Raw genomic sequence first — 22,759 nt, forward strand, 5'->3', positions numbered from 1 at the left:
CCCCCAGCTATTTCAACAACTATAACAACAATTAAATAAATGGAAGGGAAGAAAATATTGCCATTCTACCTTTGTTGAAGAGAAAGAAAATGTATGATAAATACGTTTGTTGAAATGGGACGTTTTACTCCTGAAACTTATATAGTGTTGTCAACCAATATTGATGCAATAAAAAGAAAAAACCACAAAACTAAATTATTATAGAGCTGAATATAATGGAAATGTCATGATGTTTTCTGTGATGTGATGCCAATTATACAATGATTAACTACACTTTTATACTGCCTCCAGGAAATTTGGATAACAAAGGTATGAGAAAATATATCACTAAAACACTATACATTATCTTGTGTTAAATGAGGCACAGAAAGGACTAGAAGGCTAAATAAAAATAATGCTGCCAGTGCAGTGGAACACTGATGTTAGGAGGGAGTACAAAACTGAGAATCATAATGCGTTTAAAAGAATATTTTAGCTCATTGCCAATAAAGAATGAAAATATTTCATTGTTCAAGGAATAATGGATGACAGTGCTACAGTGCTATAGTTCCTATATTTAAAATATTCCATTTTTGCCAATGTCCATAGATCTAGGTTCAGGAGAGTCTGGTTCTGAGATAAAGTCAGGCAATAATTAGCTTGAAAGACTTAGACTTCCTGAATCTTATTTTCTTAGCTGTAAATTATTAAAGTTATAGTAGAACAGGTCAATTTTGGAGTATTTAACATTCTCTGAAGTTGAACAAAAAAGGCATTTGCAACTATCCATATTCCTGAGAAAATAATGATTGCACTGGATATATAGTTACAGCATTTACAGAGATGCTTATGACTTCCCAAGGCTAAGAACCACACAGTAGGTGCTTTTCATTTTCATTATACACATGAACTAAATTTGATGTCTATAGTCTTTGTATAGTTATTTCATAAATTCAATGATATTCCAGTCTTCAAGGTAAAAACCAGTTTTAGTTAAGTATGATATTTTTCTAGGTAAGTTGTATAAGGAAATTATTTTTGTTGTTATTATAGGTATCTTTACAATTTTGGTGCCTAATTACTATAGGCACCAAACTGTTAATTTAAAAGAGGGTAATTTCTTGTTTTGCCAGGGACTTGTATTACAGAAACCCAGATATGAAAATTAAATATGTTTTCAACTAAAGAAAATGAGCCATTGTAAAGACACTACACCACAGTGTCTTTGTTAGAAGGTTAAAGTCATAAAAAGGACCCTAAAAGCAGAATGAAGATTACTTTTGAAAGAGGGGTTTACATGTAAACTCTTATTTTTGTCCATCTTTCTTCCTATACTTGAAAAGATCTAACCCTCTTTATCCTCTAAGGGTGGAATTTAAATAATCTTTATCCCTTTGTTTTATCTTCTTTCTAACTAGCCTAGTCGATCATTCCTTTCTCCCCAACTTCTGACTTAGCTAAGGATTTTTATGTTATAACTGAAATGCATTCATTTTTTTGCTCTCATATTTACACATGCAAACATCACAAAGTTAGACACTATAAGATTCTTTAATTTCTTAAAGAAATTAGTCTAAAGAAGCAAACATCTTTGTTTCTTGAATATAAGGGCTAAGTAACTATTGAACTATTGTACCCTTTGTTTTCACATGTCAATATTATACTCCTTTTCCATCTTTGATCAATTCCTGTCTTTAATCATATCTCTTTTTTACATATTCACATACTAACTTGGGAATCATAATATATTAAGCCAAAGAGGTTATTATACTGCAAATGTTTACCAGAGAAGAACAATGATGTCCTCAGATCAGTTAAAGGCAAAAAATTTCAAGGTGAAAGACCATGACTGAGAGATGACTTCCAGCCTCATTATTCACTCATTGTAATACTGTGGCATGTTAAAATCACACCCACTTTCACTGTGAGAGTTTAAAATCACCATGGCAACTCTGGGAAATGATCAAATATGGTTAGACTCAGTATGGCACCTTGACTCATGAAAATCACCACCTCAAAGTCCTCCTTATTTCTTTAAAATATCATGACTATTTCACCTGTCACTAATTTACACTGTTTCTCTCTCCCTATATATTTATTAATATATACTATATAAATACTAATAAATATATCTAATATATCTCTACATATTAGAAATTCATATAAGACAGAGCAATCTTCTCTTGGAGTATACCCACACTTCTCTGACTCCAAGTGTGTCCCTCTGGTTTTTAATAAGATGCTTGTGTTACTCAAGAGTATTTCACTACCCATTAAGAGTACTTCTGGAATCCATATTTGAGCATGTTGCAAGCAGATAGAGAGAGGGTCTCCCTGGAAAAAAATTTTGCATGGCAATAATACCACGATGTGATTTAAAGAAGTTGCCTTGTCATAAGCCCTGAAGTAGCCCAGAGGCACAAAGAGAACACACTCCAATAAGGCGCAGAAATTGAACTTCTTGGATCTGCATAAGCTACCTCAAGATACAGAAAATGAAAGGCCAAAGGCCACCTGAGAAGATTGGATTCCACAGAAAAGGAAAAGTTTCAAGTCAAAAGCCCACAGAAAACACTGCCAAGAGTCCAACGCTCTCCCCACTGACAGGTTTATAGCAATCTACATAGAAAGTCCCAGGGTACAGTGAGAGCTCCAAAGGGGGGCAGTTTGGGAAAAGTTCTACTATAAAATCTACTTTGTTAATGCAAACACCATGTATTCTCCATCTTGGGGTTGCCTCCTTTCCTGAGAAGCCTGTGTTCTCATTTCAATTCTCTCTCTCTCTTTCTCTCTCTCTCCATCTCTCTCTTTCTCTTTATATATATATATATATATTTATCAGTCTCTCCCTTCCTATTTCTTTATTCTCCAAATAAAACTATTTTAGTTCACTATTTATCTCCTCCTAAAATTGATCCAAAAAATATTGGACAGAGGTTAAGATAAACCATCTTTTCCTGCAAAGAGCAATTCCTCCCTCTCTCTAGCCTGATAGCATGAGTTCAGGGCTCCCGAAGGACTCAGGTGAGTGGGGATCTCTTCTTGCACCATGTAGATAAAGAGAACGTTAGGTGCAGCCTGATTGCCCAGTGGAACTTACAAGGACACTAGTGTCCACTTCACATAGGGGATTCTTGTAGACTTTACCAGTTCTAGCCCTGTCAATTATTTACTAGGTGACTGGGGGTCTAGAGCAGGAACACAGTGATACATTTCATTTGACACTCCCTCCTTTCCCATTTCACCCAAGTCACATTCATCACATGGAGAGATAACTAGGAGTCAGAGGACCAATAGCATAATTTGCAAGCTCCCCAGAAGATCTATTTCTTTAGGACAACCACTTCTCCCAGATACAAAAAGCATGCCTACATTATGATTTTGTTTTTTTTTAATTAAAAATTAAATTTATTTTAATTTTTTAATTGGGTTAGTATAGTTTACATAATATTAAGGTATTGAATTTATGACTCTTGTTATTCTTTTTTATTATTATTATTTATTTTTTTAATTTATTTTTTAATTAGTGAGTCACAGTGAGGGTACAGTTACAGATTAACACATTTTTATTCTTGTTTTTCCCTCATGCAATGTTTAAGAGCCCATTTCTCCACCAGTGCCCATTCTCCACCACCAATGAACCCAGTCTCCCCCTCATCCCCCAAGTCCCATCCCCCCCACCCCACCCCGCCTCTGTGGCGGGGCATTCCAATTTGATATCTCTCTTTTCTTTTGGGTGTAGTGGTTTGAAATAGGGGTATTGAGTGGTCATCCTGTTCAGTCTCTAGTCTACTTTCAGCATGCATCTCCCTTCTTGCGCAGGATCTCCAATCACATATTACTTGGTGTTCCCCTCCCTATCTGGGATGACTTTCCCCCAGCGTACGAGGCCAGCTTCTAAGCTATGCAGCCAAACTCCTGGTATTATATCCTACCATTCTTCGGTATTAGTCTCGTACCCTGTTGATCTATATTTCACAGATGAGTGCAATCTTTCTATGTCTGTCCTTCTCTTTCTGGCTCATTTCACTTAGCATGATACTTTCCATGTTGATCCACTTATATGCAAAGTTTATGACTTCATCCTTTCTAACAGCTGCATAGTATTCCATTGTATAGATGTACCAAAGTTTCTTTAACCAGTCATCTTTTCTCGGGCACTTGGGTTTTTTCCAGATTCTGGCTATTGTAAACGGTGCCGTGATGAACATATAAGTGCAGATGTCATTTCGACTATACTTTTTTGTTTCTCCAGGATATATTCCCAGCAGTGGTATTGCTGGGTCAAATGGAAGCTCATCCTCTAGTTTTTTGAGAATCATCCATATTGTTTTCCAAAGGGGCACTCCATTCGGCACTCCCACCAGCAGTGCAGAAGGGTCCTCTCTCCTCACATCCTCTCCAACAGCGGCTGCTTTTGTTCTTTTGGATGTGTGCCATTCTCTGTGGTGTGAGGTGGTATCTCATGGTTGTTTTGATTTGCATCTCCCTGATGATTAGTGATGCAGAGCATTTTTTCATGTGCCTTTTGGCCATTCGTATCTCTTCCTTGGAAAAGTTTCTATTCATTTCTTCGGCCCATTTTCTGATGGGGTTGGATGTTTTCTTTACATTATGATTTTGTAATGTATACTATTCCTTATGGTGTATTCAAGAGCCAAAAACAGTAACAACAAATCTCACAATGGAGATGTTACTGGTGCCTGCTCGAGCAAATTGATGAACAATGGGATGACAGTGCTACAGTGCTACAATATGCTTCTGGAGCAAATCGATACTATTCCCCAATTAAACTCCTTCCTCTACCTTTTTTTTCTCACTGACTCATGGTTGAATTCCTTCCTGCCTGAGTCAATGGACCTAGTCTCTGGATTAGGGCTTTATTGGGTTCTTCAAAAAAAGATGAAACTTTGAAGTGATTAAAAGAGTCCCTGGCTAAGACTACTAAGGAAGGTGACTTTCGGTTAAAACTAATCACTAGGAAATAAATTTAAATAAATCTACAAATCATAAATGTAGATTACTATCATTCTCTCTCTCTCTCGCTCTCTCTCTCTCTCTCTGGAAAATTAGGCTTTCTTCCCCTCTTCCAAAGAGTTACAATGAACAGAGTGCAGTTATAATCATTTTCAGTTATAGTTATGAGAATTCATTGATCCTCAAATTACTTGCTTTTATTTATTTTCTTTTACACATACGTAGTCTGTCTCATCCACATATCTCCAAATGAAATAAAAACTAGGACCAGAACTGTTAAAATTAAAACTACAACCCTCTCCACAATGCTCCTTGCTTTCGTTGTCCCAAATGAGATTGAACAGAGCATTAATGAATGAATGGATAAACTGACCACTTAATCAAAATAACAAGAAATATCTATGCATGGAGGTTTGGAACTGGACATACTAATGTGACAGTTCAGGGAGAAAAATGCAGAATTGTTCAATGAATAGAACTGAAAATAGCTGCCTTAGAGACAAAAATATTCCTTACCTTACATAATAAACAAACAAAAAACAACTCTTGATGAATTCATAGCATATTTTTTAGAAATTGGCATAAGAAATATTTAAGCAAAATACCAACAATTATTGATTTTTTAAAAAAAATATTTTAAAATTGTTTGGGACAGGAATAGGGTGCTTGCCTTGCATGCAGTCAACCTAGGTTTCATCACAGCACCTCTGCGATAGCAAAACCTTGAGCCACACCCGGAGCAATTCCTTAGTGGAGAGCCAAGAGAAAACCCTGAGCACTGCTAGGTATGGCACACAAAGAGCAAAGAAAAAATTAGTAAAATTAAAATGATCTATAAATACTTTAATAAATGTATTAATTAAAGATATTTGAATGCAAGTTAAGTAGACTATTTTAAGTATGTATACTCCAAGTAAAGAATTAGTAACAAGAACAAACTCTTTATCTAACTACATATATTCATATATTGTATATGTTTAAAATACATAAAGAGGTAAAAATATACATGAATGGATATTTCACTGAAAAAGAAACATAGATGATCAGAAATCTTAAAATTGTATTTAGCGATTTGGCAATCAATTCAATGAGAATGTTGGCTGAAGTACTGTTTAATTGCACGTGGTTGTAACCGTTTAAATGTTCTATTTGGGAAGTGTTGGAAGTAATGTGACACATAACTCCCATATTGCTTGTTGGTGTACAAATTAGAGAAAGCAAGTTTAAAATGCTTGGTATTGCATCTTAAAGTTGAATATTTTTGTACCTTACTATTCAGAAATTATACATCTGAAAAAATACCAAAGTGAAGTGTTAGCCATTTCACAGGAACTGCTTCACATTAATAGAAGCACTAAAGTTCATAGTGAAAACCTGGAAAGATCTAGAAAGTTCAGTAATGAGAGGCTGATTTAATAAACTCTATATATGCACAAAGGAACAGTCATTGAAAAATAAGGAATGAATTATAGCAACATAAAAATATGATGAAATCTCAGCAATACTACATCAAGAAAATAATGAGCATACATGAGGCCAGAATGATCTGCAGTAGATAGAGCATTTGCCTTGTATTCAGACTAGCTGGGTTTAATCCCCAGCACTACATATGGTCCCTCGAACCCCTCTAGGAATGACCCCTGAGCAGAGAGCTCGGAGTATATTTTTAACACAGTCAGTGTTGTAGAAGGTGCCCCATTCACTTCCCCTCCCAATAATTACCATACAAGAGACTTGATGATCATCATGCCTTATAAAATGTAAGTACAATTTTAAAATATAAAATATATGTTTAAGGGTAATATACAAATAATAAGAATGAATCACTACATTTTGATCAACTATACATCAGTGGTCTTAATGGGCTTTATAAACTGTGGCCTGTGTCTTCATAGGGTTTCATAACTTTAATTTGTTTTAAAGTAAGTTTTTATGATTATCTGTGAATGTTTAATTTGTACAACTATTTTATACACGTGGGCTGGAGTGATAGCACAGCAGATAGGGCGTTTGCCTTGCACTCGGCCAACCTGGGTTCGATTCCTCTGTCCCTCTTGGAGAGCCCAGCAAGCCACTGAGAGTATCGTGCCCACTCTGCAGAGCCTGGCAAGCTCTCCATGGCATATTTGATTTGCCCAAAACAGTTAGAGCAACTCTCACAATGGAGACATTACTGGTGCCCGCTCAAACAAGTAGACGAGCCATGGGATGACAGTGACAGTGATTTTATGCACATAAATAGCTGGATCACAAAAATGTCTTGTAAAAAAAGTAGGGAAAAAGTGATTATGCATAGAGAATGTTTATGTAGCACTTAAACACAATGAATCCTAGTTCTATAGCAGCCTATTCCATTTAGGTTTGTGTTATTACACTCAACGACTTCCCCATGACACATTAAGTGGTGCATGACTGCATATAGAAGGCAAGGAAATGATGAAAGCAATATGTAGTGATTAGTTTTCAGTCCTAACCCTTGTATAAGAGATGAGAGGAAAGGAGAAAGGGAGGGAGAGGGGAAGTTAATAATTGCCTTGCATATATTTGAATTATAAGTGATACTAATTTAATTTTTCTATGTTTAAATCACACTCAGGGATAACAGCAAACTGATTAAAATGCTGACTTGTGGTTTTAAGCTCATTTTATATGGCTTATACAAATGAACTTCTCTCTACATTTGTTAGAAATACTAAAACAAAAAATAAAAATGTTAAATGTGGGCCAGAGAGAGTGTACAGAGGACAGCGCATTTGCCTTGCACATGCTCAACCTGCACGGGCCCTGAAGCCTGCTGGGGGTGATCACGGAGCACAGAATCAGGAGGAAACCCTGAGCACAGCTGGGTATTGCTCAAAATAAAATAAAATAAAGTAATTAGTGAAAATAAAAAAGATAGGAAAGGTCAAATAAACTTGTTCACTTGAAAAGAAAAAAGTATTTGTCATTCACGATACCAAAAAAAGAAATTCTGATTTCGTAGCCCTATGATCTCAACAGAAGACAAAATGTTCACTTTATCTGACTAATACAGAATACAACTTCTCTGAGGACTCTATTATTTTGCATTACTGTGTTAGTACATGTAATTACAAGCTTCTGAAAATATGTACTGTATAATAGCAAATAGGCTTGGATTGAGTATTTATTCAACAGTGATGCTAACAGCTCTCAGAGTCATTATGGACTATTTGTGAGGGTTTGTTTAGATATCTTTAAGATCAATGATCCATTAGTGCAATTACGGCCTAAGATGGTTCCTGCCAGACAGACCCCACTTTTGCTACCGGAACATGACATGTCGATGTTATAAGCAATGCACACAGTGTTAAAAATGTCTTTTTCTCTGAGAAAGCTGAAAAAACAAAAAAAAGAACTGAGTCTTAAAAATTGTTTCCAGTGACTATGTGTACTTACTGTTTTTAAAAATTCCTGTGATAAAAATCATATATTATATACTACCATAAAATCCATTAATGAATATCTTTATTTTCATTATTTTATCAGATTAGATATCTTCATTTTGTCTTTCCTATCTTGTTTATATAGATCTGACACAATTCGTATTCCTAATATCTGTTTCTGCTCATCCTTATATAATTCCATATATTCTATGGAATGACAAAATGATAAAAACAGTTTACTTGCTCTGGTTCTATAAACCCGAAGAACTAGGAGGACTACAGCAACAAGAGACTAATGAATCAAGTAGTATTTCTCAACTGATTTCAAAATTTTTTTTTTTAGAGAATTGTGGGGCTTAGGGTTAGAAAAAAAATATAATAAGCTGCTTGAAGTAGCTGATAAAATCATCCAAGTTATCTCAAGAAAAATATACCTTAAAATGTATTTATTATGAAAATATACAATGGAAAGATATGTAAAAATATTCATGTTTTAATATATTTTTGCCTTTGATATTGTTTGTGTAATTACTCTGAATCAAACAGACTCCATCTTGTCTCTAATTATCATGGAAAATTCTAGGTAAATTTCTGAGTGCAGCATGATGAAATAATTCTGCTTTTTGCTTATTATGACAATGAAATGAATATTAGTCTCTACCTGTAGATTCTTGCAAAAGAAATCACACTACACTGAAATCCCTTTGCAACCAATCATAAAAAGACAAGTAAACTTCATACAAAAATATCTGAAATAAGTGACACAAGCTCACACTTTTTCCTGGTTTTACATTACACCATGGTGCACAGGGCACTATAATGGTGCCAAGACTCAAAGCTGGCCACAGTCTTTCCGAGTGTGCTTCGTACGCACTCAGCCTGTTGATCAAACTCCCCAGTCACCCAAGTCCTGCTGGAATTCTGACATTCTGGGGCTACCCTTTTGTTATGGATATGAATTCTGGACCTAATTTCAAATCCACGCTTTCTTGCTTGGCCATATTTTAGCTTGATTATTTCTTAGCTGTGTGCTGAAAGTTGATAAAGGACCAAACATGACAGCTTCTCAGTATCTGTATTGCAAACTGTAATGCCCCAAAGTAGAGAGAGAGTAAGAAGGAAATTGTCTGCCATAGAGGCAGGGGGAGGGGTCAAGGGGGGGTGGGAGGTATACCTGGGACATTAGTGGTAGAAAATATGCACTGGTGATGGGATGGATGTTCGACCACTGCATAACTGAAACTCAGTCATGAAAGCTTTGTAACTGTATCTCAAGGTGATTCAATACAAAAAGAATGATTTTACATATTATGAAAAATCAACATATTCCTTGACTTTTTTTTGTAAAAATAACTGATTTCAAAGTGTATGTGTGTTGGGGGTGAAGAGGACTCCAAATAAACCAAACCATATAAAATAAAGAAAATTTTGGGTTGGCTTAAATTGCATTTCAAAGATAAGTCCGTTTTATTTGGCCAAAGGAAGTTAAGATTTGTAGTGATCTCCTACTTGGAAATATTTATCATTTCTAGGATTCAGTAAATTTTAAGTGTCTTTGGAAAGGAATTAAATACTAAATGCCTAATAATTAGTATTGAACCAGCAATTGTTCCATGTTGCAGCTCATATATCTTTGAACAGTGAGCAATCAGATTCTCTATCACAGCAGAGAAGACTTGAATCAAGATATGGGAGATATCTCTAAGATATTCTACTTTTAGTTGAAGTTCTACCAAGTCCTTTGTCCACATATCAAATTATTTTTGGAAAGGTTAGCATCAACAATGCAACTTCTGTCAGAAAGGGAGACATTTGAATTCTATTTTCAATTGTAAATCATCTATGCAGAAGTAACCTTTAAAAGAGTTTTGCAGATTTTCCAGTTGTAGATCTTCCCCATGGATAAACCGACTAGGCCTTTTCATTTTCAGCTTCCTTTTGCTTCTTTCAGAACTGGAAAGGTCACAAGTTTTTGGCTCTAATTTCTTCCTCCCAAGTGACAAGTGATTCTAGCAGCACAAGATAAAGATGGGCACGTGGGGAATCAAAGGAGCGGCTTCCTTCCTATGGTCTAACATCTCAAGAAAGTCTAACCATCAACAAAACTCTCTTGTCAAACTAGCCTATGATAAGCACCCCTTACTTAATAAAAATAAAATTTAAATTTTATCCCAAGTTTAGTCAAGTGTATTCAACACATCTAGAAAATCAACTTTTGACAGTAAAAAGAACAGATTCTACTTTGTTTCTAAATAAGAACTTCAAAATAAAGTTTCCAGGCTATGACTAAAACTATTACGCCATTTTCCATAAAGCAGGCAAGGCAATTTTCTAGATAATTGTCAGTATTTGACACTAATGCATGCAGTTGTAGCAAGTAATACATTTCTATGAAAAACAGAACCACTGTGTCCTTCAGCAGAATAATCAGATTGGCAGTTGAACCTAGAAACTTTTTAAGTACTTCACTTACACAAACCCATATCAAGATTTTTCTTTACTATGAATTTTGTCTGATAAAGACACTCTTTCACTACTGGAATACCTTGGCCTTTAAGAGTCCCTGGGAAACACACACACACACACACACACACACACACACACACACACACAAAAACCCTCATCATTCAAATGAGAGATAAAATTAGGGCTTTGCTGAAACAATAATTATTTTTATTCAACTGCTTCCAAGTGAGAATGACATATTGTCTTCACCATAACTGGCTTCAAATATTAGCAAAATGCCAGAGTTCAGAAGTAGGTTATCAAATAATAGGGACACTCTTTTAACTTTTGTCCTTGTTTAAAACAACCTCCCAGTTCAAACATTTCTAGAGTACTTGATTTTTTCCAATTATTTATTGTTTATTTTGTTGGGAAATGTGTCTGACACATTGAAGCAAATATAGGTTTTGGTAAATTTCCACTATGTGAAATTGAAATTTTTATCCAGAAGTTATAAAAATTCAGTATGTGATCATTTTTTAGTATGCTCAAAATTAAGCTTCCTTGTTGATTTTTGTTGGGAAAAGATTAGCATAGAACAGCCTGGTTTTTGTGTCCCATCATATTTAGCAATGCAAATAAAATTAAAAGAAATGTAGAGTCATCAAACTTTTTTTGTCATTTTCAAATTTAATTAAACTAAACGCAATTACGAACAGAAATATATGAGCCTAAACATAATGCCAGATATATTTTTGTTAAATCTATGAATTGCAATGCTATTCTAGCTTCCGTTATATAAGAAGGGTGATATTTTTACATAATGAATACAAGCTACTCTCTTCATATTCAAAGAAAGCAATACCTCACTTTCCATGATTTTGTGTAAAACGGAAGGGCATTTGCCTTGCACGTGGCTGACCCGGGTTCAATTCCTCCATCCCTCCCAGAGAGTCCGCCAAGCTACGGAGAGTGTACCGCCCACAAAGCAGAGCCTAGCAAGCTACTTGTGGCATATTCCATATGCCAAAAACAGTAACAAGTCTCGCAATCGAGATGCTACTGGTGCCCACTCAAGCAAATCGATATATTTATATATACACATAAATATTCTCTTACTTCACATATAACATGCAGCCTATATATGATTTATGTTAAAAAATTCTAAAACGATCTGAACTTTGAACTAGAATTACTTACTCTGCTATGTTATAAGCAAATTTCTATACAATCAGTGAGATCATGAAGGATATGCTAGTTATCCTTAGTAATATGTATTCTATTTACACATCATGGTTTCCTCCCTTTCCCTTTATTCAACAAAATATTAAATGACAAATATGTTACACATTTTTGAGGTATGTGGCTAAATATAAAGGTCTTAATTTTATGTACTTAGACAAGATTTTAACATACTTTATAATATAATTTATTATAAAACCATTTTCTCCAATGCTGATTATGCTTTGAAGTGTAAGAATGGAAGATATCCATTTATAAAGAAGTGGTATGAGAATGCATGTTTTTGCATGTTTGTGTGCGTGTATATGTGTGTATGAGCGCTGGGGGAAGAGCAATACTAAAAAGTAATGAGCTCCAACCTCATTAAGAAACAGACATGAGTAAAAGTAATTGGGAGATAATTTAAAGCCAACAAAATCGATAATTGTAAATGTCTAAAAAAAATATGTACTCTCTTATTGGCAGGGCACATATTTTGGCTACCAATACCAATACAGATTTTTTTTTTAAATCACAGCTTGCTATAACTACAACATGGTTATCAAAACTTAATTTCACTTTATAGCAATGAGTCAGGACTGCTGATAATGTTTCCAATGTAAATTCACTTGAAAATAGTATATTATCAGTAAAGGTAGACTAAGTTACAATAACCTGAGTACACTGGGAATTTCTAGTAACAAATATTTGTTTATTTCTTATACAGGCTATATGTTTTTTAAAAATAGGCTAAAATATATAATTCTCATTTCCTTAATCTGAAACCCAGTCTAATTGATCATTTACCATATATAATATCATTAATCTTGTGGCTGAACATATCACACAGTGAATCAAAGGCTTGCATGAGTAAGTGGTACACATCTTTCCATTTTCCTGGCCACAGAGGTTGTTTTAATCACTGCTAGTTGGGGGAAGGAGAAGGAATTCCAGTAGTAGTGTGTTTAGGAGAGGAGAACTGGAACATGTTTCAGCTAACTTATAGACATGATTATGACAGTAATATAGATTCCATTTAGAAATGGCTTATTTTCTTACTCTATAGTTGTACCACATTAGAAAATACCAACATGAGACATTCAACAAAGGATCAAGGAAAGCAATTTATGATGAGCATATCATTAAGTTCTGCATTCTTGTGGCATTTAAAAAAAAAACTAAGATAGTTGTAAATGTGACAATTGGTTGCTTGGAACATAATCTCTCTCAGCAACTTACCATGTAGCAGACTAATGAGCTCATCATGTGGAAAACAGAAACTAATTTAAAACAAAGTATGTTTTCTCTTAGTTGAGACAATATGGTTACAATAGCATTGACATATTTGCCTTTTGTGTGTGAGTTATTGCACCTTCAAAATAACTAAGATCCTTAGCCATTGTCCTTAGGTCACTTCTAGCCTAGTTCTTCCTTCCACCCAACTTCACTTGAATTCTGTCATAAATATTCAAAGTATTATTAACCTTTTTAAAACAATATACCACACTTGTGAGATAATCCTGTATTTGTCTTTCTCCTATTGACTTATTTCACTTAATATGATATACATGATATACCCAACTCTAAGATGTAGCAAAAAGCAACATTTATTTTACACTACATCTTCTTTATCTATATGGACATTGCTAGATATGTGCATTATTTTCAGAATTTGTCAATTATTCTTAAAAATGGAATGAACATAGGTGTGTATATACATTCAAGTTAATTTTTTGGTTATGCTTTTGTTTTGGAGGAACATAACCAGCAATATTCAGGGTTTACTTCTAGCTCTTGTTTAGGGCATTCCTGGTGGTGTTACGGGGGCCACAGGCAGTGCCAGGAATAGAACCAGGAGTGACTGAATGCAAGGGAAGGGCCTCAACCCCTGTCCTATATTTCTGACCCTTAAGTTAGTGGGTTAGTGCCCTTTAGATACATGCCAACAGTGGATTCAGAGGGGCACTCTATTTTGAATTTTGTGAGAATTCGCCATACCTTTGCCAGTAGAAATTGAACTTGATAGATATCATTCCTATCAACCACAGTACAGGATGGTTCCTTTTACACTGTATCCACTCCAACACAGGTTGTTTTCAATCTTTTGAATATAGGTTATTCTCACTTCTGTTGGATGATTTCATTGTCATTCATATTTGCATTTCCTTGATAAGTGATGATGATTATTCCTTTATACATCTGCTGACCACACTTATATGTTCTTTGGTTAAGAGCATATTCTTTATGTCCTCTCCCCAATTTTTGATAGGGTTTTAGGGTTTTATTGTTGAGCTACTTAAAAATTTGATTTATTTTTATTTTTTAATTGAATCATAGTGAGATACAAAGCTTCATGACTGAGTTTCAGTCATATAATGATCAAACACCCATCCCTCCACCAATGTACATTTTCCACAGCCAATGTCCTCAGTATCCCTCCTATTACCCCCATCTGATCCCATTCCTTGACTCCATGGCAGACAATTTCCTTCTTACTCTCTACTTTGGGGCATTATGGTTTGAAATACAGATACTGACTGGCCATCATGTTTGGTCCTTTGTCAACTTTCAGCACACATCTCCCTCCCGAGAAATCCCTCCAACCATTATTGACTTAGTGGCCCCTTCTCTTATATCTTAGATCTCAGTCCTTCATCTGGTATGCAAATGTTTTCTCCCATTCAATAAAGTGTCATTTAATTTTGAGAAGTTTCTTTCACCATAAAAAAACTTAATGTATTCACTGAAGACATCTCTGGGGTTCATATACTAAAGAGTTCGACCTATGCTTTCTCTGATGTAGTTTATAGATCCTTTTCTAATCTTTAGGTCTTTATGGTGAATTAATTTTGTGTATCTTATAAGAAAGATGTGGGTCCAATTTTCTTCCTTCCTTCCTTCCTTCCTTCCTTCCTTCCTTCCTTCCTTCCTTCCTTCCTTCCTTCCTTCCTTCCATCCTCCCTCCCTCCCCTTCCTCCCTCCCTTCCTTCCTTCCTTCCTTTTCTTGTATATTTTTTTCTTTCAGTTTTACACCACTTAGAATGAAGTTACTGGTGACTTTTTGTTTTATATGGTTGTCATTACCTTAAACTAAACTCCTCTTCTTGTAATTTAATGAGCTAGCTTTTTTACATTGTGAATATTGATTTTTCTTAAAAACTCAATATAACTCAATATTCTCTATATCTATTTCTAAGATTATATAAATACTATCTTTCATTTTTATATGATGTATTACATTAATACATCATATAATAGGCATATATAGAATTACCTTTGCAACCCTACAATAATCCCACTGGTGCTTTTTGATATTTTGTGCATTTGCTTCCCTAAGGTTTAGAAAATCTCTGAATAGCTGTTCATCAGGAAAATTAATCTGTAATTTTATGTTTTCTTTTTCATAATGCCTATGTCTACTTTAGCTATAAGAATAATCTGGGCTCATAGAAGCCATTATGAAGGATTCCTGTGTCTTCAATATTTTATGAGTTTGAGTAGTATAGATAGTAATTCTTCTCTGAAGGTTTAAGAGAATCACTGGTGAATCCATATGGACCTGATTCTGGTTTGGAGGGAGATTTTTAGTAATGGTTTAGTTGCCTTTTTCATGACTAGTCTGTTAAGATTTTGTTTCTTCATGACTCAGTCTTCAGAGTTTGTATAACTGAACAATTCATCCTTTTTCTTCTAGGTCCTCCAACTTAGTGGCATAATGATTTTCATAGAAAGTTCTTATATATTTTGTATTTCTAAAGAGTCTTTTGTAAATTCTTTACTTTAATCTCTGATCCATTTGAGTTTTCCTTTTTTTCCATGTAACTCTAAGAAATTGTCATTTTTATTTATTTATTTGAAAAATCAGCTCCAGGTTTCAATTATATTCACTTACATTTATATGTATTGATTGTCTCATTTTTGTATCATTTATTTCTCTCCTAATTTTTATTATTTCCTTCTTTGTACTTCGAAGTTTTTTTGTTCTTTTTCTAGTTTCTAAATCTATGAGGTTAGGTTATTTAATTGACCTTTTTTGTTTTCTGGTGTAAACTTACTTTACTAAGAACTTCCCTCTTAGTACTGCTTTAAATGGTCCCAAGATTTTGGTAGCCCATGCTTTCATTCTTATTCATTTTGAAGAAACTTTTTATTTCGTATTTAATTTCCTCTGATACAATGGTTGATTATCAGTTTGTTCAGTTTCAAAAACGTTGGCATTCCTCCTAGCTTCCATTTTTATGGTCAATTTATATCTATATGGCACTATAGATATAAAGAATTGGAGCGATAGCACAGCAGGTAGGGCAATTGCCTTGCACCCTGCTGACCCGGGTTCAATTCCTCTGTCCGTCTTGGAGAGCCCAGCAAGCTACCGAGAGTATCCCGCCCGCATGGCAGAACCTGACAAGCTCCACATATTGGATATGCCAAAAACAGTAACAACAGAGCAGTGAAGAATCCTGGCCAGTGGGCACCACAACATCGGAGAATGCTCCGGACCCCAGACTGAGCCGATAACACTGGGATAGCCCAGATGGAAAAGGTGCAGTCTCCTAGCCTTCTTCAGATGGAATCCTGGCGACCATGAGCTTCTACAAACATGGCTCCGGTATGTGGAGACCAGGACTATTTCTCCAAACCATGCAGCAGCATACATGGCCGCGTGACCTATCCTGATATACAAAAAAAAAAAAAAAACCGCTCAGGAACAAATTCCTCTGACCCTGAATGGCCATGATCCCAGAGGCACACAAACCACTCTCGGAATGCAGCGGCTGCTGGCAGAAATGCTCCTGGACTGTGAACTAAGCTACAGCCCTGTGCTGCCCCGGGAGGGGAAGGGTTTTTGTCCCGCAGCCTTTCCCCCTTTGTGGCAGCATGGCAACTTTTCAGAGCCAACTGGACAGAGAATTAGGAGCTTGCAGTGATGGGGCGCATGGGAAATCTTGACATGGGGGGGAAGGGCGGAACTGTGCCTGCTCCTCACCCAAACAAGGACCCCCAAGCGGCTGCCCACAATTGGCTCCTTCATTCCTGAACGGCCATGATCCAAGAGGCACACAAGCCAATCTCAGAACACAGTGGCTGATGGCAGATATACCTCTGGACTTAATTACTAAAATACCAGAATTCCAAAACCGCATGGCTGCTCTTGCGGCCATGCAACATCATATGCTCTTCATTATCAGCAGTAGAAAACAAATGATCTGATGATGCCTTTCGGCAGGTCTGATTGTTGGGAGGAAATTCCAAATAATAATAGTGGGTTTTCTGTCAAAAATGAAATGTAATCAAAGTAAAGAGAGAGTAAAGTGAAAATCATCTGCCACACAGGCAGGGTGGGGGTGGGAGGGTGGTATACTGGGGTTCTTGGTGGTGGAACATGTGCACTGGTGAAGGGATGGGAGTTTGATCATTGTATGACTGAGACAAACCTGAAAGCTTTGTAACTATTCTCACAGTGATTCAATAAAAAAACAAAAATAAAAAGAATAACAGTAACAACAAGTCTCACAAAGGAGACAACGGAGACCTAACTTGTGCCCGCTCAAGCAAATTGATGAACAATGGGATGACATTGCTACAGTGCTATGGTACTATAGTCTAAAATATTAAACATGATTCCTATGTTTCATATCTTTATGCACCCTCAAAATGTACACCAGTAAGGGAATCTATCCTGGAAATAAATGTATACTCAGTCTTATGCAGTTGCATCTCTTCAGGTCAATTAGCGGCTGCATTATAAACCTTCTTGTCCCTTCATTTGGAAATATATGCTCTGAAAGTTAAGTCTTCTTGATCTCTTGGTCCTTAACCAGTAACATGCCTTCCAATGTCTTACTGCCTTTAGTTTGAATGTTATTTGGTCTGAGACAGGTATGGCTGACTCTAAGAATTTTTTTGTGAAACTTGCAATATGACAATAGTTATATTGATGGTTTGCCTTTTGGATACTTTGGTTGTAGAAAAATACTTCATTTGTCCCATATTATAGAAACTGAATGACTTATTAAAGTGGTTATCCATATATCAAGTAGATTTGTTTTTCCTTAGGCTTCGGACTTGGGTGCCCAGTCAATATCTAAATGCACATCTGAAAAGTGTTCATTAATGTTCACCATACCTAGTACAGAACTCTTGGATAGTTTTCTCTAAACCTGGTCTATTTTCACCATTTATCTAATCATTCAAGTCTAAACCTAAGAGTCAAGTGGGACTTCTTTCTTTTATCCATATGCCCGACATGGATCAACATCAACAATTCCTGTTGACTTTACTCTCAACAAAAGGGGAAGATTGAAAATACTTCCATAGTTTCAAGTTTGTTCAGTCTGTCATCATCTCATCTCTCAAGATATTCATTATTATTATTTCTTCATTTCATTCTGGACTTTGTTTTCTCCTCTTGGTCAAAAAGCATTTGTGTTTTTTTTTAAAGGTTAATCAGGCAAGGAGAGATAGTACATGGTTTCAGGTGCTTGCAGTGCACACGACAGATCTCAGTTAACTTCCCAGCAACTCGCAAGGTCCACAAAAGGTCCCTGGAGCACTGTCAGATGTGATCCCTGAGAGTGCCAGGAGCAAGCCCTGGGCATCTCCAGATGTGAACCCAAAACTAAAACCATAATAATTTAAAGTAAAATTAAAAGCGGATCATGACAAACCAACATTCTTAAAGATCTTTGTCATTTTTAGGAGGAAGTCTAAACATGAGACCTGTCCAGATGTGCCCTCTGCCTCTGAAGGGAAGTTAGTCTTACTTACTTCTACCAATCTGGAATTCTGACTCTGGGGTCCAAATGTTTAAAGTATTTGCACTGGTCAATTTTCTTTACCCATCTTGTTGAGTCTTTGTAACTTGTTTCATCACTTCATTTAAGTTGTTTTATGAACACCCAACATGGCAGAGCCTCTCTATTACCACCTGAATTCTGCTTTATTTCTCCATTATATGGTCATTCCTTGATATTCACTGTATCACTGTATCACTGTCATCTCGTAGTCCATCGATTTGCTCAAATGGGCACCAGTAACATCTCCATCCGTCCCTGTCTCGCTCAGGGTCAGGGGAATGAAGCCCATTGTTGTTACTATTTTTGGCATATTGAATACCCCAGCGGTAGCTTGCCAGGCTCTGCCATGCAAGATTCTGCATAACTCTCTTCCAGGAGCTTTGTTTTATAGTCTCTGGATCTTGGCCATTGATGAGATTGTTAGGTGCCAGGAGCAGTTTGTGAGTGTGGCTGCCAAACTACTGGAAAACTGGGGATGTGATCTGAGCAGGCTTGGAGATCTCAGCCATGAGTTCCGCATACCTGGGTTCCTCTGCTGGTTCCTTCATGGGTGAGGCCGTGCACGTGTGCACAGTGGCCTTGAGCATGGCTGTGGCTGGGTTCTGGAGGTTTTCGGTTTCCAGGGCTCTGCTTAGGGCAGGGAGGAAACTCCCTCCCCCCTCCGACAGGGCCACAGTGAAGACAGTCTGGTGAGGGGGCAGGAGATTCTGCCTCCTTGACATTATGTTGCATATTTATTTATCATCATTTTTCTCACTAAAGTGTAATTTTCCATAGAGGTTGAGGCTTTGTATTGATGAAATTCCCATAAGCAGATATTTACTTGATGTGTCTTATACTTTGGTTATTTGTATGGAATGTAAAAGAGATAACAGAAAATTCAAAAATGGAAGCTATTCCTCAAATCTCAAGGAAGTAGCTCTATATGAAGAAAGAAAAGAAAAAAAGAAATATAAAAATAATCCTTGGTTTATGGAGTGACTTCAGGACTTAAGTGAGAAGAGGCCCAAGAGGTTTTCAGGTACCTTATAACTTTCTTTATGACCCAGTCAGTACCAAGAATTCATAAGCTTGAGAAATTTCCCATAAATCTTTCACCATGTAGGTAATACTTGGGGATGATATTTTGATAATTTACTTTAAACAAAGGTAAAAAAATCATTAATTTTCATAAGGATTTGGCACAGGGCAGGAGAGATAGTACAGGAATAAGATACCTGCTCTGCATTCATTTCACCTTAGTTCAATCTCTGACACCACCCATGGTCCCCTGAATAACACTAGGAGTGACCCCTGAGCACAGATTTAGGAGTAATTCCTAAGCATAAAACCCAAAAACAAAACAGGGTTTAGAACAAGTTTAATGTCAGTCAAACTGTTGCAAAATTTAACTTGGGTATGCCATGGTTGAAATTTGTATTTTAGATACTTCATAGGGCTATGTCTCAAGTTAGCCTGTTTTTTTCCAGCTACTGAGTACTCATAAACTTACATGCTCATGCACAATAGTGTACATTGGAGTACAGAAAGAGAAAGAGAAATCGACATAAACATTCCTTGGAGGATTTATGCTTTCTGCTATACCAAGCTTTCTAAGCAGTCAATGCGTTCAACTAACTTTGGAAAGGTAACAGTAGCTAATTCATTACTGGGTAATTTTTGGCATGAAAAATTATGTAGGTAGATGGACTTGAGATTCTCATTAATGAATTATTATTTATCACCTTATGGAAAAGATGTACATATGTATCTTATATGTAAATATATGCATATATATTTTACATATATATAAAATCAGTTCTATACATATAAAACTTTCTTATAATAAAGTAACTTCATTAGGTCACCAGTCAGTTCTACTAGAAGTCAATATAAAAGACTCAAATAATTATTTTAATGCTCCTGTTTCACCTTGGTTTTCTTCAGTCTATTTACCAGGAAAGCATTACAAAGATTTGTTACAAAGGCATCACCCTCTCAGAGATTTTTCATTACTGCACTAGATATTGTTTATTTAAATATAAAATTTTTCAATAGCTAATTAAGATTCTCAGATATACTTGCAAAAACATGTAGCTGAGTGTCCTTTAAAAAGGCTCAATGCCCATATATACCTCTTCCCTAATAACAGTTATTCTTTTTATCTGCATTTCCAGACAACTTCTAGGGACTAGAGCATGGTCTACACTGTGTTGAGTCATTTCTAGACACTCCACTGGTTACAGAAGGTCAATATTTGATTTTAAGTGTATGCACAAATTCTAAATGATCTAATGTAAGAATTTAATTAGTTAAATTATATTTTAGCACCTGTCCAAGGAGCTAAAAACAGAAAGCTAAGATTTAGTTACCATCTTAACTATCTCAAATGTTTCTGTGGAAAGGACATCTTTTCTTTTCAGAAGACATATTGCTGAATATAATCATTAAAAATCTTAATCTCATACCTCTCGAATAGCAGTACAAAACTCACTCTGAAGCACTTTTTTGAGGGATTGTAACTTGTGCACTGGTACCTCGCCAGATTCCTGTAGTTTTTCCAGTAATTCAATTGCTCTGGCAACATCTGGATAAAAAAAAAAATGGAGAGACACTAGAGAAAACTATATCTCATAACTGAAGTACAATACCTAAATAGAATGACAATGAAAAGTAAGTGGAATTAATTGCAAAATGAGATTTTTCAATTCATAGCTTATTGATCTCATCTTTTGTAAAAGGTCATTTTACTTTGTTAGACATAATTTGTCATAATATACCTTCTTTAGTGGCATTTCTTGTATATTATTTCTGTCACACAAATCAGTTTGAATATTATTTCAGGAAAGAAATGCAGGAACCATGTCATTTATATATTCAGAAACCACAATAACCAAAGGAGGCCTGTCAAGTTTACCTGAGCTGCTTTTTCAAGTTTGACTTTTCTTATCTTATACCTCACTTATCACATCTGCATTTTTACACTTATTAGCATGTTGAAAATCTGACTAGCATTTACTCCTCCACTTTTGTAAAACTTCTTCCTTTTTTTTTTTTTTTTTTTTTGCTTTTTGGGTCACACCTGGAGATGCACAGGGATTACTTCTGGCTGTGCACTCAGGAACCACCCCTGACGGTGCTCAGGGGACCATATGGGATGCTGGGATTCAAACCTGGGTCGGCCGCGTGCAAGACAAACGCCCTACCCGCTGTGCTATCACTCCAGCCCCCTTAATAAAACTTCTTGAGATTAGGAATTTATCTGGTTTGGTCACCACTGCATTGTCAGAATCTGGTATAATACAGCTAATAAATATCTGACCAAAGAATGCATTCATGACTGCTCTGTGTGTGTGTGTGTGTGTGTGTGTGTGTGTCTGTCTATCTCTCTCCTCTCTATTTCACAACCACTGTATTATTACAAGACTTCAACATCATCTTCTCTCTGCTCAACTGGAATCATTTATTTTCCTCCATCCTCTTTATATGTTTTACAAAGTTAATTTCATAAAAAACTGAACATGTATCCACCTACCAGTTTCTAGATCAGTACCAAAAAAGAAAGGTATCAGCAATACTTTTAACATCATTTTACGGGTTAACTCCCAAGCAAAATTTTCAGGGGTCACAGGAGCCTCGCTATTAATACTTTGCCTCACTGTGTAGGCTATTTGGTTCAGTGCTCAGGCCCAGAGGTGCTGGGACTCACCAGACCCACACAGCCACACAGCACGCTCTACAGCCTCTTAAGTTATCTTCCCAGCCCATTTTCAGTAACATTTAAAATGCCTCTCTTTTTTCAAGCATATCAAAGTCTCATGTATCAAGAAACAGTCTTTTGAATCCAGTTTTAAAATCCCAAGCATGCTTTTGTGATGCCAAGAGAAAGTAAAGTGATAAAAGCTCATTTAAAAATACTTATAAGAAAAAAAATACTTATAAGATATCTTCACCTCT

The 22,759-nt window shown here is 36.0% G+C and overlaps 1 protein-coding gene across 3 annotated transcripts in view; it reads right to left on the minus strand.

Moving 5' to 3' along the window:
• LIN7A (lin-7 homolog A, crumbs cell polarity complex component) overlaps nucleotides 1-22,759 on the minus strand; it is a 141,529-nt gene that overhangs the window by 73,476 nt on the left and 45,294 nt on the right. Inside the window, exon 2 of one of the 3 annotated variants that reach the window (XM_055118058.1) lies at nucleotides 21,271-21,389. The exons of 1 other annotated variant lie outside the window; for it this stretch is intronic. In XM_055118058.1, coding sequence (XP_054974033.1) covers nucleotides 21,271-21,389 — 119 coding nt within the window. The remainder of the gene's footprint in view (nucleotides 1-21,270; nucleotides 21,390-22,759) is intronic. One more of the 3 variants, XM_055118059.1, reaches the window with a different exon arrangement.

Source organism: Sorex araneus, chromosome 10 (assembly GCF_027595985.1).
Source record: "Sorex araneus isolate mSorAra2 chromosome 10, mSorAra2.pri, whole genome shotgun sequence".
NCBI classification, from domain to species: domain Eukaryota; kingdom Metazoa; phylum Chordata; class Mammalia; order Eulipotyphla; family Soricidae; genus Sorex; species Sorex araneus.